A 27,497-nucleotide genomic window follows, 5' to 3' on the forward strand; every position below is an offset into this window, starting at 1 on the left:
GAAACCCTGTTCATAATGTGCCTTATAAATGAAAAGTTTGTATATTGTTAGTTCCTCGGATAAGAAATCCTCAAACAGAACAAATAAGATATATATATATAATCATAAAAAGGAAAATTATCAATGTAATATTTAAGACTCTGGTCTGAACTTTGTTGCCATTTTCTTCAGAAGCTTTCCAAACATAATTTTATAAAACACAAGTTGATGATGAAAGCAGTTATTTACTGGTTAAGATGAGTCTTGCCTTTTCTCATAATGCATTTCAGGTCTGAGTAAATCAGTTACTGTCTTTTGTATTCTTGGTGTACATAATTATTATTAGTTAAAAATATGTGACTTGACATTCTCCAAATAGATCTTCATATTGGAACAACAAAATTGAATCTTCTGACTTCCAAAAAAAAAAAAAAAAGGACAATTTTCACCTACTACACACAAAGACACTGTCACTTTGGTGACTTTTTCGAGGATATTTTGTCTTGCGGGCAGTGAAGACATGTAATCAAGAGCCATAATATAACAATATGTATTAAGAATGCCTGCAGTATTTGTGTAGGCAAAATGGTTTGGAAGAAGGGGGACAGTGATTAATTTTAACTGTCAGCGATGGCTTTATGAATAGAGAGCATTTGAGTTAGGTCTAAATTAAGGGAAGATCGGTTTTCAGTTGATTACTTTCTATGCATTAGACATTGTATTAAGTATTGTGTAATTTAATCCTGCTACCTGTGAGGAAACTGAAGCTCAGAGAAGTTAAGTAATTTGAGGGTCACACATAGCTAGTAAGTAGGTTTCAGACCCAGATCTAGCTGACAATAAACGCTTTCCAGTATAGCATACTGATTCAAGGTAGGGAATCGGGGTATGGGGGAGGATATTCCAATACAGGGGGCAGGAAGAGCAAAGAAAAGTGCAGAGGTGAGAAAAAGAGAAAGTATGTGTGTGTGTGTGTGTGTGTGTGTGTGTGTGTGTTTTGGGAAGTGGAGAGGAGAAGTGAGTAATCCAGTGTGACTTGGGCACTGTGTGTGTATGTGTGGAGGGGGTAGAATAATATAGTGGGAAATAGGCTGAATATATAACTTGTAAACAGATCATGGGATGGAGGCCTCAAAGGTTGTGTTAAGGAATCTGGACACTCTCTGGTAGGAAGTCACCAATTTTAAGATAATTTTTTCTGACAGGAGAGAGTCTCATCTACTATGTGAATATCAATTGGTCAGCATTTCATTCGGACCTTTCTTTTGTTTCATAGTTGCAGATTCTTTTGGAAGACAACAGAAATAAAAGTGGGTTCTTAAAATTGAGTTCATTGTAATTATCAATTTTAAAGATAGTTTATGGAATTCATGATTAGTTTGTTAAATTATTTCGTCATGAAATTAGGAATATAACTATTGAATAGTTTAATGTTAGCTTATTATTTTTCTAAGACCATAAGATAGAATTTTAAAATCATGTTTTTCAGATACTGACCGAGCTTTATCATTACTGGAAGAATACTGCAAAAAATTAAGGAAACCAGAGGAGCAGCAGTTGAAAAACGCTGTTAAAAAGGTGATGGGTATCTTTAAGAGCAACTTATTCCAAGCTTTGCTAGGTATGTATTAAAAAATTATTTATCATCTTAATGATCAGAATTGGGCTTAAGAGTTTGAGTAACGTGGTCAGAAAACCTGATAACCAAATTTAAAACTGAAATATTTTTCTTGATATCAAATAGAAGAAAAGATTTTTTTCCCCCATTTTCTTGTTTAAGGTTATCTTAAAAAAGAACTTCTATAAAATAGAAATAAAGTATATGTTAATAAAAATAAAAATATTGAAAGAATGTTTTATATAGGAAGACAAGTTTACACAGGAAAAAACTGGAGTAGCTTATTGCAAAAAATTGAGGACAAATATGCTAAAGAAGGAAGTTTCCTCCTTCTAGACGAAGACTTCCCTAACACAGAAAGTGATGGGTCACATTCTACTCAGAAACATAGTTCTAGTTTTACTCCCTTCTTAAGACAAAAACAACTTTTTTCATCTTTTTTGCTACTCTTAAGAAATTTCATGATTCAAATTGAGAAGTTTATTGATGAAAATCTCTGCTTTGTCAATGCTTCATGAATCTAACTATATAATGTTTAACCTTTTGCTTATTCTTGAATTTATGGTTTATTTATGTATGTCTTTATACATACATTTTTGCATTTATGCAGATAATTTTTAATTCTTTTTTAGAGTTAAATAAAAAATAGAAACAAATACCTCCCCTCAACAAAAGCAACCAACTAACTAAAGAATTTAAAAAAAGACTCACTCAATTACACTATAGATTTTACTGGACTTAAACAGCATATTTTAAAGAAATAATTGAATCTACCAGACGTTATTATTTTTCAGGTCTGATGGTTATTGATATAGAAACAAAAAATGTGAATTTATCAGGGTAAATCTTGAAAATATTTTATTTGTGTTTTTTTATAATGAATGTCTACACTTATTCACAAAACTATAACTTTATGGTTTGAATATAATTTAAAAAACCATTAAATTTTGAAAAATTGAGAATCAGTCTATCGAATAAAAATAGAAGTAAAAAGCTTTATAGGATTATTGCCTGTGGATTAATTTCTTTAAAATATTCTTATATGGCTGGTAAGAATTAATGACACAAATAACTATAATCATCTTAGTTGGTATTAAATAAAAACAGCTCTAAATGGAGTCTTACAGAATTTAAATAAACCCTGTCATTAGAGAATAGTATTTTAGAGAACACTTTTAAGCAATGAATTTCTCAATTAAAAATTAATAGTTTTATCTAGTTGATAAATAGTAAAGGCCATTAACAGAATGGCAATGCCTCTAAATAGATTTGTATTATGTGCTTAGATAAGATTGGCTATGACTTTTGAGAGTTTGAGTTTTTGAGAACTTTATTTAGGAAGAATATCGTTGGATGCTTTAGAAAATTCTACTAAGGTAGTGTAACCATTTGGCAATGCAACATCATTACACGGGGAATAAAAAGAGGAATGACAAAGAGTTGTATTTTGCCATTGTTTTGAGTGAGTGATAAATATCTTGGCAAAAAGCCTGTAATGTAATTGGAATTTCTGTAATAAAATGAGAGGCAACAGTAATCTGTAAAAAGCTGTTATGTAAGTAATCCTGATGCCCAACTTTGAATGGATAGATTTACTTTGGCTAGTCTTTTAAGTCATTTTGGGATAAACCAGAGTGCAAAGAATGGAGCAATGCTATACCACAAAACATAATTTTCTATTGAATCCTGTTAGGTTGCTAAATACTGCTTACTAATTTATTATTATTGAATGTTTGAGTTGGTCTCACTGTGCAATTTTAAGGACACAAAAGAAGAAAAACTATGTAGCCCTGTGCATCGTGAAGGGGATTATATCTTTATAAATGGATAAGTAGGGAACCATTAATAAATAGGGCATTATTATTATTTTTTAACATCTTTATTGGAGTATAATTGCTTTACAATGGTGTGTTAGTTTCTGCTTTATAACAAAGTGAATCAGCTATAGATATACATATATCCCCATATCTCCTCCCTCTTGCATCTCCCTCCCACCCTCCCTATCCCTATCCCACCCCTCTAGGTGGTCACAAAGCACTAGGGCATTAGTTATGCTCTGTATTTTGCTTTCTGTTTTGACTAACTTCCCTTCCCCATTTTTTTTTTTGTTACAAGTGGTGGAAGATAGTGACTTTCACCCATTGTTCTGGTATTCAGGTAGCCAGTATGTTGAAATAATGCCTTGCATGAATCTCACCTGAAGAAATAGAAGGGAATCATATGCAGAAAACCCATCATAAATGGATAGTAGAGTAAAATACTATTATTTCAGAATGTGCTGTAATATTTACAAGTGACCAGGAAACCAGGCCTTCTCTCTGTAGATGAAAAGCATCACTTTGAAAATGAATACTATCCTCCTTTTGTGGTACTTCATCATATGCCTAAAAAAGAAAATGCAAACACGTCTTAGATAGTAAGATGGTATAATCCTTGAGGACAGAATTCTGTCTCCATAACTTTGACCATTATTATAGCGCAAAAAAACCCATTTTATAAATGGGTTCTGTGATAATAGGGTGGAGGGTGATAGCAGAGGTATTGTTTTTTCATTTTTAAAACGACTTTATTTCATTATAAACATATATGCTCATTATGGAAATTTTTAAAAATAAAGTCAAAGAAGAAAATAAAATCCAAGGGTAAAATGCTCTTCTCTTATAGTAAATAGGGTGATAAACTGTTTAACTTTCTTCTTTCTTGCTTCTCTAGTCCCTGTATTCTTTGTTTTGGTTTCCATTTACCAATAACAGAAAATGTAAAAAAACACCTTAACTTTTAGAGCTTCCCTGGTGGCACAGTGGTTAAGAATCCGCCTGCCAGTGCAGGGGACTCGGGTTTGAGCCCTGGTCCGGGAAGATCCCACATGCCGCGGAGCAACTAAGCCCGTGTGCCACAACTACTGAGTCCGTGTGCCACAACTACTGAGCCTGTGCTCTAGAGCCCATGCTCTGCAACGAGAGAAGCCACCGCAGTGACAAGCCTATGCACCGCAATGAAGAGTAGCCCCCGCTCTCTGCAAATAGAGAAAGCCCGCACACAGCAACAAAGACCCAATGCAGCCAAAAATAAATAAATAAAATAAATAAATTAAAACAAAGAAAACAACTTAACTTTTAAAAAGTTAGTAATTAGTGTTCATTAATGTACAAAAGAAGAAAAATGCCTGAAACAGCAAAGCTGCACATTTTGATGTTAGGCTTAGGGTGACATCTTGTGGTAATACTGAGGAAAATATTTTGTCCAATAGATAATTATAGTTTTATGATGATTGCATTAACACTTCAGAATTTGAATATAAGTGAGTTGGAATTCCATGATATTTTATAAATTAAGTTAGATCTCTTTCATTTAGCATAGCTAAAACATTCAGACTTTCAAGGCACTCTATTAGGTTATTTATCCTTCATTTAGGTGATGAAGGAGCAAGATGGAATGTTTTTCTTTTTATACTTCCCTTCCAGATCTACTTTGAAATTTAAAGATATGTATTGCCACCATAATTATTTGTAAAAACCATTTAAATAATATAATGAGTTAGTTCATTTTTAGATATGTACTATAAAAGTTCTTTGCTTTTATACCTTATTGAAAATTGTCTTATTCTTTTTTAAAAAAAATTTTGAATTTTATTTAATTTATTTTTTATACAGCAGGTTCTTATTAGTTATCAATTTTATACACGTCAGTGTATACGTGTCAATCCCAATCACCCAATTCATCACACCCCCACCCCCCTACAGATGTTCTCTACATCTGTGTCTCAATTTCTGCCCTGCAAACCAGTTCATCTGTACCATTTTTCTAGATTCCACATATATGCGTTAATATACGATATTTGTTTTTCTCTTTCTGACTTACTTCACTCCGTATGACAGTCTCTAGATCCATCCACGTCTCAACAAATGACCCAATTTCATTCCTTTTTATGGCTGAGTAATATTCCATTGTATATATGTACCACATCTTCTTTATCCATTCATCTGTCGATGGGCATTTAGGTTGCTTCCATGACCTGGCTATTGTAAATAGTGCTGCAATAAACATTGGGGTGCATGTGTCTTTTTGAATTATGGTTTTCTCTGGGTATATGCCCAGTAGTGGGATTGCTGTGTCATATGGTAATTCTCTTTTTAGTTTTTTAAGGAACCTCCATACTGTTCTCCATAGTGGCTGTATCAATTTACATTCCCACCAACAATGCAAGAGGGTTCCCTTTTCTCCACACCCTCTCCAGCATTTGTTGTTTGTAGATTTTCTGATGATGGCCATTCTAACTGGTGTGAGGTGATACCTCATTGTAGTTTTGATTTGCATTTCTCTAATAATTAATGATGTTGAGCAGCTTTTCATGAGCTTCTTGGTCATCTGTATGTCTTCTTTGGAGAAATGTCTATTTAGGTCTTCTGCCCATTTTTGGATTGGGTTGTTTGTTTTTTTAGTATTGAGCTGCATGAGCTGTTTATATATTTTGCAGATTAATCCTTTGTCCATTGATTCTTTTGCAAATATTTTCTCCCATTCTGAGGGTTGTCTTTTTGTCTTGTTTATGGTTTCCTTTGCTGTGCAAAAGCTTTGAAGTTTCATTAGGTCCCGCTTGTTTATTTTTGTTTTTATTTTCATTACTCTAGGAGGTGGATCAAAAAATATCTTGCTGTGATTTATGTCAAAGAGTGTTCTTCCTATGTTTTCCTCTAAGAGTTTTATAGTGTCCAGTCTTACATTTACATCTCTAATCCATTTTGAGTTTATTTTTGTGTATGGTGTTACGGAGTGTTCTAATTTCATTCTTTCTCATGTAGGTGTCCAGTTTTCCCAGCACCACTATTGAAGAGACTGTCTTTTCTCCATTGTATATCCTTGCCTCCTTTGTCATAGATTAGTTGACCATAGGTGCGTGGGTTTATCTCTGGGCTTTCTATCTTGTTCCATTGATCTGTGTTTCTGTTTTTGTGCCAGTACCATATTGTCTTGATTACTGTAGCTTTGTGGTATAGTCTGAAGTCAGGGAGTCTGATTCCTCCAGCTCCATTTTTTTACCTCAAGACTGCTTTGGCTATTCGGGGTCTTCTGTGTCTCCATACAAATTTTAAGATATTTTGTTCTAGTTCTGTAAAAAAAATGCTATTGGTAATTTGATAGGGATTGCATTGAATCTGTAGATTGCTTTGGGTAGTATAGTCATTTTCACTATATTGATTCTTCCAATCCAAGAACGTGGTATATCTCTCCATCTGTTGGTATCATCTTTAATTTCTTTCATCAGTGTCTTATAGTTTTCTGCATACAGGTCTTTTTTCTCCCTAGGTAGGTTTATTCCTAGGTATTTTCTTCTTTTTGTTGCAATGGTAAAATATTGTCTTATTCTTTATTCATTACTTTTATGTACAAGTATGGACAGAACTATGTATGTATATTTAAAAGGTTTCAACCCCTTATAAAATCTTGTTAACCTTGTTTATCTAATTTTATTTCCTCTTACTTCACTGCAGTGTTTGAGGGGGAATTTTGGGGAAAGATTTAGAAGAGAATAGGTAGTAGAGTGATAGTTTCCTTAAAAGTCTACCAGTAGCAACATCTTAGAAAAGAACTTATCCTGCTTTATGGAGGCTTGCATGTTAGACTTTGTATTAGAGTAGAATATTTTTTATCTTCATAAAGCTTAGTGTAGAACCCTATGGATACTTGAAATTATTAGCAATAGGGGTGATACAGTAGATATACTACATATTAGGATTTATCACCTCCTTGTTGAAGCCTTCTACCATGTCCCTGCCTGTTAGCAGCTTTAACCAGCCCTTTCATTATGTCTCTTAACATTTAGTTCATATTACTATAAGGCACTTATTACACTGACTTATGATGAACTGAATATATTTCTGCTCCCTCAGTAGAATGTGAGTAGCTTGAGAGTTGAGGTTATATCTAACTAACAGTTGTACCCCCAGTATGTGAACCTTTAATAATAATAGGTCAGCAATAAATTTTTTATTCATTTATTCAACAGTTATTTAAAAAATACTTGTTATGTATTACACATTGTGCTAGGCAGTAGGGATACAACAGTAAACTCTAGAGGAGAGGATCGTCCTTGCCCTTCTGGGTAAGTGAGAGAAATCAAGTAGAGAGAAAAGAGATGTTAGGTATGCAATCAGTTAATCATTTAAATATAATAGTAATAAGTATTACAAAATTGATCTGTATTGGAGTTTTATCAGATTTTAGTTTGAGTAAAAAAAAACTACATATTTTCTCAGTATAGTAATTCTAATATAATATTTTATTTCAAAATAACATCTATTTGAAAACATCATGGCTATTTTGGTCTTGATTTGTCTTTGTAATGTATAATTTTTGCCACCTGATTGTAAGAAAGTCTAAGAATTTTTTATAGATTATAGTGAAATGGTTATATAAATTTGGAACAACTTGGCTTCAGTCCTCCAAAGCAGAGGTTCTCCAAGTGTGGTTCGTGGAGCAGCAGCATCAGCCTCATTGGGAATTTGGTCAGCATTGCAGATTCTTGGGCCTCACCCCAGACCTACTGAATTAGAAACCCTGGAAGCAGGGTGCAGCAAATAGTGTTGTAATAAGCCTTCCAGGTGATTCTGAGGCATGCTAAAGTTTGAGAACATATGTTCTAAATGGTTAGATATTTGGCCACTCAAGGAAAGTAATATAGTATGTGAATAGTATTAATACATTTGGGAAAAGATGACAGTGGCATTTCTTCATTCTTGGGTTTTATAAAGACTTGATTTGATCTTTAAGAAATCCAGTGAGCCATTATCATTCTGGGATATATCTTGACTACTTTGAGGATCCATAAATTTAGGAATATCATTATGGCATCTAATTTTCTTTTTAAAGGACAGTAGTATATCTGAAACATTTAAGTGATTGATTTTTTCCCTTTGGATGCTTAATGGTGGTTTCTACCTATGGGGCTATGGATAGAGAACAGCAGATAAGCGGCATTGAGATGCTGCTGTTGGCAAGTGGGAGGCTGACTCACTAGGGAAGTGCTTGCTGCCACTCACAGCCTCAAAGCATGTGCTCCTGTGAAACACATTTAATTACTGTATGTTATGGACATTTAAATAAGTATTGACTGGTCAAAGTGGTGAATGTTAGATTCTTAAATACCAAGGTCTACTCTGTTCCTACTTATTTGTTTAGAATACTCATTTCACTAAAATGAATGCAGGTATTTCAGTTATTGCAATTTAATTATAATAATTAACAAGGTATTTATGAAGTATTTACCTATTTACACGGGCATATGCAGGTAGATATTATTAAAAACCAAATTCCTACCCTTAAGGGTGTTAAAGTCAATTGGGAAGGTAATATTCACATATATACAAACAAATATAAGACAGGATGTAATCAAGGACTAAACTCTGGAGCCTAGACCAAACTGTAGGAGTTCAGAGAAGTGTGGGTTTATTGTAGGTTGGTGTTGCTGGGGAAGATTTTATATAAAATGTAAACTTGAGCTGGGTCTTGTCAATGATAGGATTTGAGTAAGAAAAGAGGATAGAGAAGGACATTTTTCCCCATCCATCCATCTAATCATCCATCCATCCCTTTATTCATTCAAAATTATTTATTGAACACTGTGCCAGATATAAAACTGGGGAGGCAAGCAGTAAACAAAATTGCACGAATAGTTTATATTTACAGTTGTGAAAATGCTACAGTGGAGAAGTAGAGGATGCTATGCGTGAGAAGCTTAACCTTAGCAGTGGAATTGGGGAAAGCTTTCTCAGGGAAGTGACATTTTAGGTGATGACAATTAAACAGATTCATAGAGATCAGAAGGAGAGTGAGGAAGTAGATGTGACTTAAATGGGTTCAAGATGTTCTTGATATTTATGCTTTAAAAATGTTCTCTAGGGGTTGGCTAAAGCATCACGTTAGACTTAAATCTCTTCTAAAGGCTTGTTTAAGTTTGAGGGTGCACTTGAGAAACAAGAGTAGTAAGCATAAAATGTGGCCCAGACAGTCCTTATAATTCCCATTGTTAAACTGCCATATACTGAGTGTGATTAGTTGTGTGTTTCATGTCAAGTAGGATCAAATATTTCTTAAGTTAAATTTGACACTTTAGGTTGGGTACCATCAAGAGAATTGTATGTCATTCTTGGCTCTGGACTTTGTATATTTGCTGCAGGATTTATGTCACCAGATGGCACCATTTAACTAAATTTATGTACTATGGATGCTTATAAGAGTGGTGGTTTTAAAAATGAAGGAAGTTTTTATTTGTGCTATAACTGAATTAGCAAAAAATTAATTTATTTTGATAGCATATTAGACTTTGATACACAGTAAGGTAATGAAGCCCCAAAGGTTTGTTGGGAGCATGAAAGCATCTGGTAATTTCTGCTAAGGTACCTAATAAATGAAAATCTGGTGATGATCAGTATCGTTGATATATGGTAGCTGGCAAAAAAGCAGAGCACAATAGCCTTCTCCATCTATTTTTTCCCATAGCTAGAAGAATAACATTATGAATATTTTAGTCTTGAATTTAACTTTAATATGTAGGGAATTGATATACATAATAACAAAAATATAGAGAAATTTCTAAAAGATTATTTTAGCAAAAAGCCTTTTCAAGATGTCTTAAAATATCATGGTAATAATATGTTAAACAATTTTGTCAATAGAGTGTATGTTCTATTGAACTGTAGAACTAATAAAATTAATAAAACATGATATAGACTTCTTTCTTAGTATAAACATTTATCCCAAGGAAATGAATATTTATTCTTAGTTAAAAACTTCCTTAATACTTTCCCTGCCAGTAAGCAGAATTAGTTACTTTCTCTTTTACATTCCTTTAGTATTTGTTCATATTTCTGGTGTAGCGCTTAGTATGTTGTATTATTGTTAATTGCTTACATGTTGGTCTCCCTCAATAGACTGTGAGCTTCTTGAATGCAGGGCCTGGTTCTAATTCAGTGTCTGCCATGGAATAGTCAATCATTAAATTTCTTTCATTTGACAGAATCTATTTTGAACACCTGCTATCTAAGAGACACTCTGTTAGGCTCTGGGGATTTAGTCACAAGAGAGATGCGGACCCTATTTTCATGGAGCTCATGGTCTAATAAGGGAGACAGACATTAAATAAGTACAACTGTGATAAGTACTTTGAAATAGTTATTTGGATCAAACAGTAAAATCATAAGGAATTACTTGTATACTGGTATAATTCATACTACTGTATTGTGTTTGTTTAAAAATGTTTAGATACTACTTATTAAATGAAACATTCTAGTCTTCTGTTATCCTTGGAATGAAATTCAAACTTCTCACCTGTAAGGCTCCCTATCACCTCTGCCTACCTCACATCTCATCTCTTACCACTCTTCCCTACTCACTGTACTTCAGCCACACTGGCCTTCTCTCTGTTCCTAAATGCTGCCCCAGGAAACTTTACATGCTTCTTTTTTGTTTGGAGTACCTTTCTGTCTAAATCTTTGTCTTAACCTCACTCCTCACCTCCATCCCACCCCCAAGTCACATCTATCACACTACCTGTTTTATTTTTGTCACTGTATCACTATGAGAAATTTTGTTTGTTTATGCATTTTGTATGGCTTTCTCCACTAGAATGTAAATTCCATAGGAGCATTCTTGCCTGTCTTATTCATTGCTGTATCTTTTATTTTAGCTTAGTGCTTAGAACATAATAGCCACTAAGTAAATATTTGTTAAATGAATGAATGAATAAGTGAGTGTTGCCGCATGCCTGGGACTGTGTTAGATTCTTGTTTAAGTTAGAAATGGACTAATTTGAAAGGAGAGGAAAGCGTAAGTAAGTAGGGTTTTATTTTCACTATGTTGTCCTTAGGTAGGCAGTTGTTGGCATTAAGTCAGCATCTCAGGAAGGTTCCAGCCAGCGTCTGTACTGACTGGGAATTATAACGTGACCTCAGGAAGGATTGTAGGAGTGTAGTGCCAGTACAGCCCAAGGCAAAAGTGTTGTCACCAGGCGGAGCACCTGGAGCTTTGCCTGAGCCAAAAGAATGGATCCCAGGTCCCACCAAACAGACTTCTGCATCAGAGGCTAGCAGTATGCCTAGTGAGCAGATGAACAGGGTCATTGCTCAAGGACCAGAGAAGCCCAAGGACAGCATGTAGATCCAATGAACACAGCCTATTTCTATCCCCAAGACTATGATGGCAGATAAACCACAAGTCTGACCCCAGAATTGTCTACTCCCATATAACGGGGCATTATTTTAGAGAGAAGGAGGAGGCGTAGGCTATATGAATGAAAAGTTTTATGAGAGAGACTTTAAATTATTGAGCCAGACTACACTTTAAACTGGATTGAGTGGTCACTTTTCCCAATTAACCAGGGATTGAGGGCTTCTGAAGCTGCTGGATAAGACACATACACAGTAAAGACCTATACATTTTGTTTGCCACCATGCCACTTATACCATGGTGTGGTATAAGCTGTATGTGTGACCCTGCTATACTGAAGCATAGATCTCAATGTTGTTTCTTACCTCTTCATTTTCAACATTCAATTTGGTATTGAATGTCGAAAAGCATTAACCACAAGAAGGAGCAATGGGAGAAGAAATAGCCCACACGTGTCTCACAGGAAAGGCTTCCCCTTTCTCCTGTTAGCTCTGGTTCCTGGCAAAAGATAGAAGTGGTGGAGAATGAGGAACATTGGTCTACCTTAGTTTGTTTACATGAGTCATTCCTAAGAGTTGCTTAAGAAACTATTTCTCCTTTACCTCGTTTGTTGCTCAGAAGCCCAGAACTTCTAAGACTACGTTAGGAATTCCAAACCTTCCAATAATAACCTACAGATACCATACAGCATAAATTTTCCTGGTTTCTAGTTTGAGTCTCTGGGTTCTACCTTATATTCAGTTTCCAGTTTGCTGTCAAAATCATAAACTTTCATAAAACCATAAGATTAGAATTTTCTTTACAGGACAATATATATACAAATTGGGTCATCAAATGTACCTAGAGCTACCAAACTCCAGTGGGCATGCCAGGTCTTACAAAATGAGTTAATCATGAATCCCTAAAAGTTTAAAGCATTGTTAAACTCACAGAAACAAATTATACTGAATATTAAATAATGCATTCAGAAAAACCTTCAGTTTTGAAAATAAGCCATTTGAAAATAAACCATTCAGAAAGAAGCCTTGGTCTTTATAAATAGTTGCTGCAAGAGTTTTTTTTTTTTTTTTTTTTTTTTTTTTGCGGTACTCGGACCTCTCACCGTTGCAGCCTCTGCGGTTGCGGAGCACAGGCTCCGGACGCGCAGGCTGAGCGGCCATGGCTCACAGGCCCAGCCGCTCCACGGCGTAGTGGGATCTTCCTGGACCGGGGCACGAACTCGTGTCCCCTGCATCTGCAGGTGGACTCTCAGCCACTGCGCCACCAGGGAAACCCAGCTGCAAGAGTTTTTTGAAGAAGGGTTTAAGAGCTTTTCAACTGATCAAAATAGGACAGTGATTATAAATATAAAGGTGACTTTTAGATTTCATTAATTGAGGTTATTAATACCATCCAACCAAACCTATTTATTTTAGGTGCAGGGCTCCATTTAATAATTTTTCAGGACATATGTTCACTTTCTCCTCGCTATTTTCCTCATACAAATCTAATTTTTTAAACTATATGTTTTTCTAGAAATGGAGCCCCTGGAGATATGGAAAATTTAACATATTTAGTAGGGTTCTCTGTAAGTACTAAATAGATTTTGATGCAAGACACTTCCTTTTCCTGAATTTGAGTATTTATAATTGTAACATGGAAGGGTTGGGCTAGTGCAATAAATTTCTTTATAAACATGGATGATTATGGAGAGGAATATGACTGCATCTTGAATGAAGGATATAGGAAAATGGATAGCAGTATTCTACATAACTTCGTACTTTCAAATTTGAACTATTGTCATTATTTTGCCTTTGTTTTTGGACAGTCCGGTTCCTTTTATCAGTTTCTTGATCTCTGTTCTGGTAATAATCTCTTCCTTCACTGTATCTCAGCCACCCACTCTTAGATTTTACTCTATATCTTAACAATATTAATAACCACACCCCTCTAAAAATCTCAGTTTTAAACATATTACTCTGTGACCATCACTCGTTACCTTCTATTGATCCAGTTCATTTCTGTATTTCCCATATCAATCATTGATCCCATAGGCATTGCTAAGTCATTGGCCCCACAAATTTTATTTTTGTGATCTGTTAGCTACCATAAATCTTCAGGTCCAGCTTAAAAGGCATGATTCATTGCTATATTTAATCATTTTATATGCATCTTCAGTTTCTTTGTTGTCTCTCCATCTGCTGGCAAAACCAACCTCTGGTTAAACCCATCTCTGTCTATTCCATGTCTGCACCATTGCAGCTAAATGTAGCTGGAGAAATACATACAACCCTGTTAACTGGTTTCACTTTAAATTATGACCAAAAAGCCTATCATGTTTCCTTGGACAGTTCACTTTCCTGTTCCCAGGGGGAGCATTTCATACCTTTTTTTCTCCTCAAATGCAATACACTGCACCTTCTTCAACTTTAGCTGCTGACCTTTCTTCTTATTTTATTGAGACAATAAAAACAATCAAAAGAGAACTTCCTCATCTTTTCAGTACTTGATCTACCAACCTACCTATATCTGTATCTATGTGTTTTGCTTTTTCTTTTATTAATGTGGATAAACTGTCCCTCCTTTTATCTAAGATGAAATCCTCCTCTTGGATAGAGTATCAGAGTCCTGGAAGGTAACAGAAAGCCTTCTCTTCTGAGAGTTTAATGAAGAATTTGTTTACAAAGAGATGGGGCAGAGTTAAGGGAATCAACCAGGAATGGAAGCACTCGGGGACTAGGAACAGTGGGAATCTTGAAGGAACAGGGAAAGCATGTGAGCTGTTACTGTAACACAAATAGAACTGCAATTATTAGAAGGCTGCCTGAGAGGAGTGATGGCTTTAGGAAGAAGACAGCCACTGCCAAACCATGGCCCAGCAAGAACAGGGCTGGGTGAATAAACATCCCAACCCCTCTTTCCTCCCTTCCCTGATCTTCTGCTGGTTATTCCTATTAGTGGACCCCAATAGGAAGCCAGAGGACAAGTGAGCTGGTTAACACAGTCTGTTAAGGTCAGCTTCCCAGGGCACAGAGCAGGGTGGATAGGGGAAGAAGGATGACCTGGAAGGGCAAACAAAGAAGATTCATGACAGGTTATGTCTGCATTTTTCCTTATTTACTCAAAGAATATGCTACTGTAATTATTTCTTCTCTCTTTGCAATTAATTTTTACCTTCCTCTTCAGTTATTAGCACACAAATGTCTCCTCTTAAGAGGAACATTTTAGGGTTAAGAGTATGGACCCTTGAGCCAGACGGCCTGAGTTCATATCCTGGGTCCTCTGCCACTTACTACTTGTGTGACTCTGGGCAGATTTCATAACCACTCTGTGCCTCACTTTCCCTGTCTGTAAAATGAGGACCATAGGAAAAGTACCCAACTCATAGGGTTGTTGTGAGGATAAATAAGTTAATATATGTATTGCATTTTGAACAGTGCCTAGCACATAGTGTTTGCTACTGTTGTCGTCTTTAAAATCCATTCGCTTCATCTGTCATCTCCTTCACCTTGTCTTCCAACTTCTGAGTTTGGCCAATGGGAGGTACTAAGAGGAGATCAGAAGTGGTGGAGGAGGGAAAAAGAGATGGGGATGTTTATTCTTGTGGTCCACTTCCTTCTGGGCCATGATTTAGCAGTGACTGCATTCTGCTTGTTAAGTCTACAGGTCCTGTCATGTAGCCCCTCTCCCATTTTTCTAATCCCCTTTAGAGCAAAATTTATCATGAGTTGTTTATACTCAGTCTGTGCTTCTTCGTCACTAATTTTCTCTTGAAGCTACTCCAAATTAGGCTTGTCCTCTCTACCCTAATGGGATTGTACTTGTCAAGGTTATAGAGACCTCTGTGTTGCTAATTCATTGATTAATTTTCAGGATTTATCATTTTTTTCAGCAGCATTTGACATACCCAGTCATGTCCACCTTCTTGTACCACTTTCTTTACTTTCTCTCTTGACTTAAGTGTTGAAGTAACTTGGCTAAGGTACTTCAGGCTTCTTCTTCTTCTTCTTCTTTTTTCCTATCTATACTCACTACAGTACTTATATAGTCTCATTCAATCCCATGGTTTTATTTTATTTTATTTAAAAAATATATATTTTATTTATTTATTTTTGGCCTTATTGGGTCTTTGTTGCTGCGTATGGGCTTTCTCTAGTTGCAGCTCTTCGTTGCGGTCCTCAGGCTTCTCTTTGCGGTGGCTTCTCTCGTTGCAGAGCACGGGCTCTAGGCACGTGGGCTTCAGTAGTTGTGGCTTGCAGGCTCTAGAGTGCAGGCTTAGTAGTTGTCGCGCATGGGCTTTGTTGTTCCATGGCATGTGGGATCTTCCCGGACCAGGGTTCGAACCCGTGTCCCCTGCATTGGCAGGCAGATTCTTAACCACTGTGTCACCAGGGAAGCCCAGTCCCATGGTTTTAAATGTTACCTGTAGGCTGATGACTCCCAAACTTATGTCTGACTTCTATATATCCTATTGCCTATTTAATATCTTTCACTTGGATATCTATCAAGCATTTCAAAACTTAACATGTCCAAAACTGGACTTTGATTCTACCCCTCCCCACAACCAACTTGCTCCTCTTCTAGTCTTCACCATCTCAGTAAATGTCATCATCATTTACCCAGAAACCCAAGAGTCATCATGGATTTTTCTCTTTCTTTCACATTCTCATACAACCCCTTTGCAAGTCCTGTTGCCAAATTTTCAATTTAAGTCTGGAATCCTACCGATTCTTACCATCTCCCTTATGCCATCGTGGTCTAAGCCACCTTAGTCTCTTTGGTCTACTGCAGTAGTTTCCTGACTGATATCCCTTTGTTTTCACTCTTGCCCCAATCTATTCTCTACACAGCATCCAGAGTGACCTTTTGAAACAAAAGGTAATTTATCTCACTATTTAAAAAATTGTCCATTGGCTAATATAATTTGGTGAATGAAGGAAAAGCTAATTTAATATTGATGGTCAACTTTTAAATTTCGGCAAGATAACTGCATTAACATTTTCTTTGTTTTTGCTTTTGTTTAAAGTCAAAATCATTAGATTCTTTTTTCAACATAGTACTTTTCACTTAAGATATTCATTTAAAAGAGGTGCTTGTGTTTGCAATATTTTATAGTTAATACAGTGGGAATTTGCATTTGTTTTCAGGGTCTTTGTGCCAAGAGCTCAGGGCATCGAAGAATGTGATTTATGAGGTCAGAAAAGCACATTAGGTTAATTATGCTACTGCATTGCCAGACAATCTCTTGGAGTTTGCTGGTATGCAGTGATCAAAACAGCATCATTTAAAATTGCTGGACCTATTAAAGCATGCAAATTTTACTTGTTTACATGTCCTGCTCTTTTTTGAGGTTACTGCTGGTAATATGAAAGAAACTTACGATGTCTTCAATACTATGAAAATTTAACAGAATAAAAATATGGATCTCTGTTAATAATATGACTTAGTTTCTAGTATTTAATGTAGAAGACTTCTCAGGTGTCTTTTTCCTTTTACGTACTTGAATCTTTCTCTTAGAATCTTGATTGTATCTCAGCTGCTTTGAGAAATTTAAAAGTACCACTTAGGGCTTCCCTGGTGGCGCGGTGGTTGGGAGTACGCCTGCCGATGCGGGGGACGCGGGTTCGTACCCCAGTCCGGGAGGATCCCACGTGCTGCGGAGCGGCTGGGCCCGTGAGCCATGGCCGCTGGGCTGCGCTTCCGGAGCCTGTGCTCCGCAGGGGGAGAGGCCGCGGCAGTGAGAGGCCCGCGTACCGCAAAAAAAAAAAAAAAAAAGTACCACTTAAAATGTATTCTTACTGATACAATTATTCTTTATGATATATTTTCCTAAGCCTTTCATTAATTTATTTGTTAATTGAACAAATATTTATGGAGCACCTATGATGTGTCAAACACTGACATAGATGCTAGGTATGTATCAGTGAACAAGACAGACAGGTATTCCTGGTCTCATAGAACTTATAGTTAAGTGGCAGAATATCAGCAATATACAAACATAGCGTAGAGAAAAATAGGGCAGGAAGGGGAATAGAAGAGTACCATGGAAGAGGAGAAGGGTTACTATTTTAAATAGAGTAGTTAATAAAGTCCTGTTTAGGAAGACATTTGAGTAAAGACTTGAAGGGGTTGAGGGATTGAGTCATATGGCTATCTGCAGAGGAAAGAGCAAGTGCAAAGGACTTTGAGGTAGGAACATGCATAGATTATTCCAGGAAGAATAGGAGTCCACTGTGATGGACTTAATCATTCTTGACTGAGAGACAGTGGTAGGAAATGAGCTTGGTTATGGTAGGAGGAGAGATTATGAAGGAATTTGCTGGCCATTATAAAGACTTTGACTTTTATTGTAAATGAGCTAGGAATCTGTTGGAGACTTTTGAGATGATATGATCTGACATATTTATTTTTTGGTTTTTTGTGTTTCTTTTGCGGTATGCGGGTCTCTCACTGTTGTGGCCTCTCCCGCTGCGGAGCACAGGCTGCGGACGCGCAGGATCAGCAGCCATGGCTCACGGGCCCAGCCGCTCCGCGGCATGTGGGATCCTCCCGGACCGGGGCACGAACCCGTGTCCTCTGCATCGGCAGGCGGACTCTCAACCACTGCGCCACCAGGGAAGCCCGATCTGGCATATTTAAAATGATCAACTCTGCATGTTGAGAATGGACAAAAGGATGCAAGGAATTAAATGGAGAAGATGAGTTAGGAGTTCATTGTAATATTCCAGGTAGATATGACTGTGGTTTAGATTAGGGTGTGGCAGCAGAGAGAGTGGTGAGAAGTGGTCAAATTCTAGATTTTGAAGGTAGACCCAATGAGATTTGCAAACAGATTGGGTGTCAGGTATGAGAAAAATAGAAATGTTAAGGAGGAATTTTTTTTTTGGCCTGAGCATCTGGTGATATTGCATTCCCATTTTCAGAGATGAGTAAGTCTAGGAAAGCAGCATATTTGGTAGGTGGGGTGGAAGACCAGAAGTCAGGTTTTGGAGGTGTGAAATTTGAGATGCTTAGTAGACACCTACGTGGGTATGTTAAATATAAGGGGGCTTCCTTGGTGGTGCAGTGGCTAAGAATCTGCCTGCCAATGCAGGGGACACGGGTTCAAGCCCTGGTCTGGGAAGATCCCACATGCCACAGCGCTACTAAGCCCATGTGCCACAATTAATGAAACTGTACTCTAGAGTCCTCAAGCCACAACTACTGAAGCCAGTGCCACAACTACTGAAGCCCATGAGCCTAGAGCCCATGCTCCGCAACAAGAGAAGCCACTGCAATGAGAAACCCGTGCACTGAAACGAAGAGTAACCCCCATTCATCGCAACTAAAGAAAGCCCGTGCGCAGCAATGAAGACCCAATGCAGCCATAAATAAATAAACAAATAAATAAAATATATAGGATGTAGATTCTAAAAAAAAAAAAGAATCTACCTGATTTATTAGCACACATGAATTTAACTTTTAAGCCTTCTGGAATTGATTTATCAAGATAATTTCTAATGTGACAGAGTTTAAGACTAGAAATAGATGACTCCTGAAATTAGAATTCTTGACTGAAAATAACAGACTACTACTATGTAACTTAGGTAGAAAAGGGATTTATTGGAAGACTATAAGATACCTTACAAGAACTGTAGTAAGGCTGGAGATCAGACTAAGAAAATAGGTAGGAACCAAGAAATATGAAGCACAGTCAGGATCTCCCTACAGAAAGAAGTGTTCTAAGGATAGTGGCTCTTTGCCTTCACTATTGTGACTATTAGCCACTATACTGCTGGACTCTGGCTCTTTAACACTCGTCACTGTGCCTTATACTCTTCATTCTACCATAGCCATCATGAACTTTTTTTGACCATCTCAGTATTGCTAAGTCACTATATGAAGATTAAAAGCCCTCGCTTGGTTAAGAAATATGTGAATATAGCTGTGACATGATAAGACATAAATATTTGGTCTCTTCCCCCCTTTCTTGGTATACAGCTTATAACAACCTTGTAATGTAATGTAATGTTGGCAGGAACTCATACAATTCTAGTGGGAATGTAAAATCGTATAACCACTTTGGAAGATAGTTTGGTAGTTTCTCAAAAAGTTAAGCTCATATTTATCTGAACCTGCCATTCTAGTTGAATATATTTGCCCAAGAGAAATGAGAATCTTTGTTCACACAAAGTGTTATATAAGAATGTTTGTAGCAGCTTTATTCATAGTAGCCCTAAACTGGGTCCCAAATGTTCATCGGTAGATGAATAGATAAACAAATTGTGATATATTTATATAATGGAATACAACCCAGTAATAAAAAGGAACAAACTACATGCAAGATCATAAATGAATCTCAAAAACATTATGCTGAAACAAAAATAAACCAGATACAAAAGAGTACATACTATATGATTCTAATTTATATGAAATTCTGTTACAAACCTGATTTATTTTAACAGAAAGTAGATAGTGGTTGTCTGAGGTTTGGAGTCTGAGGTGGGAGGACAGATTGACTAGGAAGTGGTGCAAGGTGACTTTTAAAAAATCCATTTACCTACGGATGGATATTTGGGTTCCAGTTTGGGGCTACTATGAAAAAGCTGCTATAAACATTTTCATATAACAATTTTGTGGTGATAGAAATGTTCTATATTTTGATTGTGTGTTCGTTATATGAGTATAGACATTTACCAAAACTCATGAAACTGCATACTTAAAAATGAATCTTATTTTATGTAAATTATACCCTAATAAAATTGATTTAAAAAGCCCACTGAGGTTGAAGGAAGTAAAGCTACTTACTCAAGTTTACATAGCTAGTAAGTGACAGAGAATAGATTGACACTTTCATCTATTTGACTCCAAGTTCATCCTCTTTTCATTATGTTATGCAGCCTTTTTATACACACAACAGATAATCAATACTACATTGAAAATAAACGTGAGCAGAGGGATTAAAGGCCTTGAAGGTGAGGCAAGAAATATATATTTCATCCTGAAGTTCTTATAGGTAGGAAAGAAGAGGAGAGATTACTTAGGTGCTCTCTTCTCCATGTTTGCATTGTACCTTGGGCTTATTTATCACATTTTATTATAATTATTTTACACAAATCTCTTTACCACTAGACTATCATCTAACTCATCTTTTATCTGTAGCTCTGACCAGTACATAAATGGGCTCAACAAATGGAATGAATGAATGAATGAGTCAGAATTACCTGATAGAGCTTTAGAGAATACTAATTGATGAAAGGCATAAGAGAAGGCCATTTTTGGATTGGAGGAAAGCAATTCTAAAATAAGCAATAGAAGACTGGGGTTTGAGCATGGTATACTGACAAGAACATGGACTTTTAGATTAGATCCTGGCTTTGCCACTTATTAACTGTGTGATTTGGGTCAATTTGTTAATTGACTTCTTAGAGTCCTATAGTTTTTATCTGCAAATTGAAGATAATAATAATACTTATGGAGTTGGTTTTGAAGTTATATGAAATAAGATACATGAAGGGTGTAGCATATTCTTTGGCTAAAACCTGATGGTCAATACAAATGGTAAATATTTCCCTTCTCTCATTTTCTCTTCTCACTGGTATTCAGGAATGCTTAGATCTAAATTGGACATCAGTCTTAAACCTGGTGTTTTCATATTTACAAGGACTCTAGGCTGGAAATAGTTCAAAGTCATTTAAAAATTGCCTGGATCAACTTCATTTTACGCACTGCTGGTGACTTTCTTCTATATTGACTCCAACATTCACAGTAGAATTATGCCAGCAGTAGTGGGTATTCTTGCTTGTAAGCAGGAGCCTACAACGACATTCTCTGGTAATACAGTTTTTCTTTGAAGCCAAGGTGTGGTTTTGCTTTTATTAAGAGTAGAAAGCATAGTTCTGTGGTTAAGAAAATGGACTGCTAAATCAACTTGGAGATAAGTCACTTATTAGCTATGTAATCTTGAGGCTCAATCTCTCTCAGCTTCAATTTCCATATCTGTAAAAGGGAGGTAAAAATATATAAGATCGTTGCAAGGATTAAATGAGATTTTAAATGTGCAATACTTAGCATGGTAACTGAAATATTGTAAATGCTTAATAAACTTATTGCTATAAACATCATTATTAGATTATTCAGGAGAGAAATCTCAATGAGAACTGTACCAGGGTCCGATTGGAACATTTAATAATGATGCTTATAGCAAAAATTTTATTGGAAAATTTGCAAGATTTATAATATAGTGAAGTTAGTATACAATGCCGTCTGTCAGTGTAGAACCATATGTGCTAACATTTCTTCTGGAGTTGATTTGACAAGAGTTTTCTTTTATGTCTATCCGTTCAAATCATAACTGCCAAATATGCCTCTTGCCTTCATTATGCTGTTACTTGAGATTTCTAACTGCCAAATGCAAGGGAAATTTTGAAAACTGGTGAACAGTGGCTCAAATCTTAAATTGAGAATCATGTATATAGTTTCTGTATTGTAATATTGACAGGAATTTCAGGGTTTTTGAAAGTACTTTTGTCACTCATGTCAGTAAAAGCGAAGAAAAGATGGAAGTTCGCAGTTTTCCAAAAAAGCAGCTTTTTATATACCATAAAATTTACCCATTATAATACAACAGTTCAACAATTTGTAGTAAATTTATAGAGTTGTGGAACCATCACACGATCCAGTTTTAGAACATTCGCATTATCATAAAAAGTTCCTCAGTGCTAGCCCCAGTCCACAACTGATCTGCTTTCTGTCTCTGTAAATTCGCCTTTTCTGGACGTTTTGTATAAATTGATCTTACAATATGTAATCTTTCACATGTAGGGTCTCACTTGTCATACTGTTTTAGAAGTTTACCCATGTTGTAGCCTGTATCACTAGTTTATTCCTTTTTATTGCCGAGTAGTATTCCATAGTATGGGTATATCTTGTTAAAAATATTTCATTCACCATTAGATGGACATTTGGATAGTTTCCAGTATTGGATATTATAAATCATCTTGCTGTGAGCATTTGTATAAATGTTTTGGTGTTGACATATGTATTCATTTCTCTTGAGTAGATTCCTAGATGTGAATTTGCTAGGTTATATGGTGAATTTATGTTGAACTTTAAAAAAAACTGATAAATTATCTCTCAAACTGGCAGTGACATTTCATGTTCGCACCACCAATGTATGATAGTTTCAGTTTCTCCACATCTTTGCCAACATTTAGTATTTTGTATCTTTTTGATTCTAGATAATTTAGTGGGTATGTAGTAGTAACTTTGTGATTTTGTTTTGTATTTCTTCAGTGACCAAAGATGCTGAGCATCTTCTTTTATTCTTACTAGCCATTCATTTATGTTCTTTGGTGAAATATGTCTTTAAATATTTTGCCCATTTCCCCCCAAGCTCTACTGAGATATAATGGACATATAATATTGTGTAAGCTTAAGTTGTACAAGGTGATGATTTGATATGCACATATGTTGGAAAATGATTACCACAATAAAGTTAGTTAGCACATCTTTCACCTCAGATAATTACCACTTTTTTTCTGTTGTTGCTGCCACTGTGGTGAGAACATTTAAGATTTACTCTCAGCAACTTTCAAGTATACAATACAGTATTGTGAACTATAGTTACCATGTACGTTAGATCCCCAGAATTTATTTCTTTCAAAACTGGAAGTTTATAACCTTTGACCAATATATCCCCATTTCCCCCATGCCCTAGCCTATGTCAACCACCAATCAACTCTCTGTTAATGAGTTCAGCGTTTTTTTCCAGCTTTGTTGAGGTAAAATTAACTAAAATTGTACGATATTAAGTGTACATCTTGGTGATTTCATAGATGTGTACTTTGTGAAAGATTCCTACCATCTAGATAATTAACACATCTATCACCTCACATTTATTTCTCCCTCTTTTTAATTATTTTTGGGTGGGACATTTAAGTTCTGCTCTCTTAGCAAATTTCAATTATACAATACAGTGTTATTAACTATAGTCACTATGTTATACGTTAGATCCTCAGACCTTAATCATAGTTGAAAATTGGTACACTTTCACCAATCTCTCTGTATTTCCTCTCTTCCCCTCAGAAACCTGGCAACCACTTTTCTATTCCCCATTTCTATGAATTTGACTTAAAAAAAATGGATTCCATATATAAGTGATACCATGCAGTATTTTTCTTTGTCTAGCTATTTCACATAGCATAATACCCTCAATTTTCATCCATGTTGTCACAAATAGCAGGATTTCCTTCTTTCTCATGGTTGAATACTTACATACACAGTACATCTTCTTTCTCCATTAATCCATTAATGGACACTTAGTTGTTTCCATATCTGGAGTACCGTGAATAATTCTACAAGACACAGGAATGCAGGTATCTCGTAGATATACTGTTTTCATATCCTTTGAATATATACCCAGAAATGGGATTGCTAGATCATATGGTAGTTCTACTTTTAATTTTTTGAGGAACCTCCATATTGTTTTCCATAGTGGCTGCACCAATTCACATGCCCACCAGCAGTGCACAAGGGTTCCCTTTTCTTCACATCCTTGCTAAAACTTATTTCTTGTCTTTTTGATAATAGCCATTCTAACAGGCGTGAGGTGATATCTCATTGAGGTTTCAATTTGCATTTCCCTGATTAGTGATGCTGAGTACCTTTTCGTGTACCTGTTGGTCATCTGTATGTTTTCTTTGGAAAAATGTATATTTAGTTCTTTGTCCATTTTTTAACCGGATTGCTTTTTTCTGTTGAGTTGTTTGAGTGTCTTATATATTTTGGATACTTACCCTGTATATGATATACGATTTACAAATATTTTCTTTCATTCAGTAGGTTAGATTTTCATGTTGTTGATGATTTCCTTTGCTGTGGCTTTTAGTTTGATGTAGTACCACCTGTTTATTTTTGCTTTTGTTGCCTTTGCTTTTTGTGTCAAATCCAAAAATCATTGCCAAGATCAATGTCAAGGAGCTTACCCCCTGTTTTCCCCTGGGAATTTTATAGTTTCAGGTTTTAAACTTTAGTCTTTAATCCATTTTGAATTAATTTTTGTGTATGGTGTAAGATAGGGGTCTAATTTTATTCTTTTGCATGTGGCTGTCCAGTTTTACCATTTACTGAAGAGACTATCCTTTCCCCATTGTATATTTTTGGCTCCTTTGTTTTTTACTATTGCCATTTTGTTAGTTTTCCAGCTGTTTTGAAATTCTTTTGTTTTTTTCCTTCATCTCTGCCTTTGTGATTTGATGATTTTCTGTAGTGCTATACTTAGATTTATTTCTCTTTGTCTTTTGTTTCTCTATTACAGGTTTTTGGTTTGTGGTTACCATAAGGCTTATATAAAGCATATTTATAATAGTCTATTTTAAGCTGATAACAAGTTAAAACACATGCTAAAGCTCTATTTTTTACTCTACACCCCACATTTTGTTTTTGATATCGCAGTTTACATGTTTTTACTCTGTGTATCTATTAACAAATTATTGTAGTTATAGTTATTTTTACCACTTTTGTTTCTTAACCTGCATACTAGGGTTATAAGTGATTTACACGCTACCATTACAAGAGAATATTCTGAATTTGACTATATATTTACGTTTGCTAGTGAGATAAATACTTTCCTGTATTTTTTTTAAAAAACAGGAAAACTATATTTAGTACTTTCTTTACATGTGTTACAGTTTTTTTGTTTTAGTGTGTTTGTTAAGATTTTTATTGGAGTATAGTTGATTTACAGTGTTGTATTAGTTTCAGGTGTATAGCAAAGTGAATCAGTTATACCTATACATATATCCACTCTTTTTTAGATTCTTTTCCCATATAGTCCATTACAGAGTACTCAGTAGAGTTCCCTGTGCTATACAGTAGGTCCTTTTAGTTATCTATTTTATATTCAGTAGTGTGTATATGTCAATCCCAATCTCCCAAGTTATCCTTCCCCTCCGTACTTCCTGGTAACCATAAGTTTGTTTTCTACATCTGTAACTATATTCCTGTTTTATAGATAAGTTCATTTGTACCCTTTTGAAAGATTCCACATATAAGAATTATCAAATGATATTTGTCTTTCTCTGACTTACTTCACTCAGTATGACAATCTCTAGGTCCATCCATGTTGCTGCAAATGGCATTATTTCGTTCCTTTTTATGACTGAGTAATATTCCATTGTATATATGTACCGCATCCTCTTTATCCATTCCTCTGTTGTTGGACATTTAGGTTGCTTCTATGTCCTGGCTATTGTAAATAGTGCTGCAATGAACATTGGGGTGCATGTATCTTTTTGTATTATGGTTTTCTCCGGATATATGCCTGGGAGTGGGATTGCTGGATCATATGGTAGCTCTATTTTTAGTTTTTAAAGGAACCTCCATATTGTTCTCCATAGTGGGTGTACCAGTTTACATTCCCACCAACAGTGTAAAAGGGTTCCCTTTTCTCCACACCCTCTCCAGCATTTATTGTTTGTAGATTTTTTGATGCCATTCTGACTGGTGTGAGGTGATATCTCATTGTAGTTTTGGTTTGCATTTCTCTAATGATTAGTGATGTTGAGCGTCCTTTCATGTGTTTGTTGGCAATCTGTATATCTTCTTTGGAGAAATGTCTGTTTAGGTCTTCTGCCCATTTTTGGATTGGGTTGTTTGTTTTTTTGTTATTGAGCTGCATGAGCTGTTTATATATTTTGGAGATTAATCCCATGTCGGTTGCTTCATTTGCAAATATTTTCTCCAGTTCTGTGGGTTGTCTTTTGTTTTGTTTATGGTTTCCTTTGCTGTGCAAAAACTTTTAAGTTTAATTTGGTCCCACTTGTTTATTTTTGTCTTTACTTTCATTACTCTGGGAGTGGATCGAAAAAGATCTTGCTGCAATTTATGTCAAAGAGTGTTCTGCCTATGTTTCCCTCTAAGAGTTTTATAGTATCCGACCTTATATTTAGGTCTTTAATCCATTTTGAGTTTATTTTTGTGTATGGTGTCAGGATTTCATGTATTTTCATGTTATTAATTAACATCCTTTTATTTCAACTTGAAAAAGTCCCTTTAACACTTTTTGTAAGGCCAGTTTAGTGGTGATGAACTCCTTTAACTTTTGCTTGTCTGGAAAACTCTTTCTCTATCCTTTAATTCTGAAGGACAACTTTGCTGGGTAATATATTCTTGGGGGGCAGTTTTTTTCTTTCAGAATTTTGAATAGATCATGCCAGTCCCTTATGGCCTGCAAAGTTTGTGCTGAATATCTTCTTATAGTTATATGGGGGTTCTCTTGCACATAACAAGTTGTTTTCTCTTGCGGGTTTTAAGAATCTCTCCTTTTATTTAACTTTTCACAATTTAATTATAATGTGTCATGGTGTGGGTCTCTTTGGATTCATATTGTTTGAAATTCTCTCTGGGCTTCCTGGTTCTGTATGTCTATTTCTTTCCCCAATTAAGGGAAGTTTTCAGCCATTCTTTCTTTGAATAAACTTTCTGCCCCTTTCACTTTTTTCCTTTTGGGACCTCTGTAATGCATGCATTTGTCTACGTGATAGTGTCCCATAAATCTCTTAAACTATATTTATTCTTTTTGTTCTTTTGAACAAAAAGAATAAAGAAAAAGAACAAAAAGAATAAATCATTCCTCTGATGGAATGAATTCCATTGCCCTATCTTCAAGTGTGCTATTGATCCCCTGTATGGAATTTTTCAGCACAGTTATTATATTCCTCAGCTCTGTGATTTCTGTTTGGTACTTTCTTTATATTTTCCATCTCTTTGTTGGAAT

The 27,497-nt window shown here is 35.7% G+C and overlaps 1 protein-coding gene across 1 annotated transcript in view; it reads left to right on the plus strand.

Moving 5' to 3' along the window:
• DLG2 (discs large MAGUK scaffold protein 2) overlaps positions 1–27,497 on the plus strand; it is a 2,041,254-nt gene that overhangs the window by 15,017 nt on the left and 1,998,740 nt on the right. Inside the window, exon 2 of the mRNA XM_073808350.1 lies at positions 1,469–1,600. Within this exon, the coding sequence (XP_073664451.1) occupies positions 1,469–1,600 (132 nt within the window). The remainder of the gene's footprint in view (positions 1–1,468; positions 1,601–27,497) is intronic.

Source organism: Tursiops truncatus, chromosome 8, assembly GCF_011762595.2.
Source record: "Tursiops truncatus isolate mTurTru1 chromosome 8, mTurTru1.mat.Y, whole genome shotgun sequence".
Lineage (NCBI taxonomy): Eukaryota > Metazoa > Chordata > Mammalia > Artiodactyla > Delphinidae > Tursiops > Tursiops truncatus.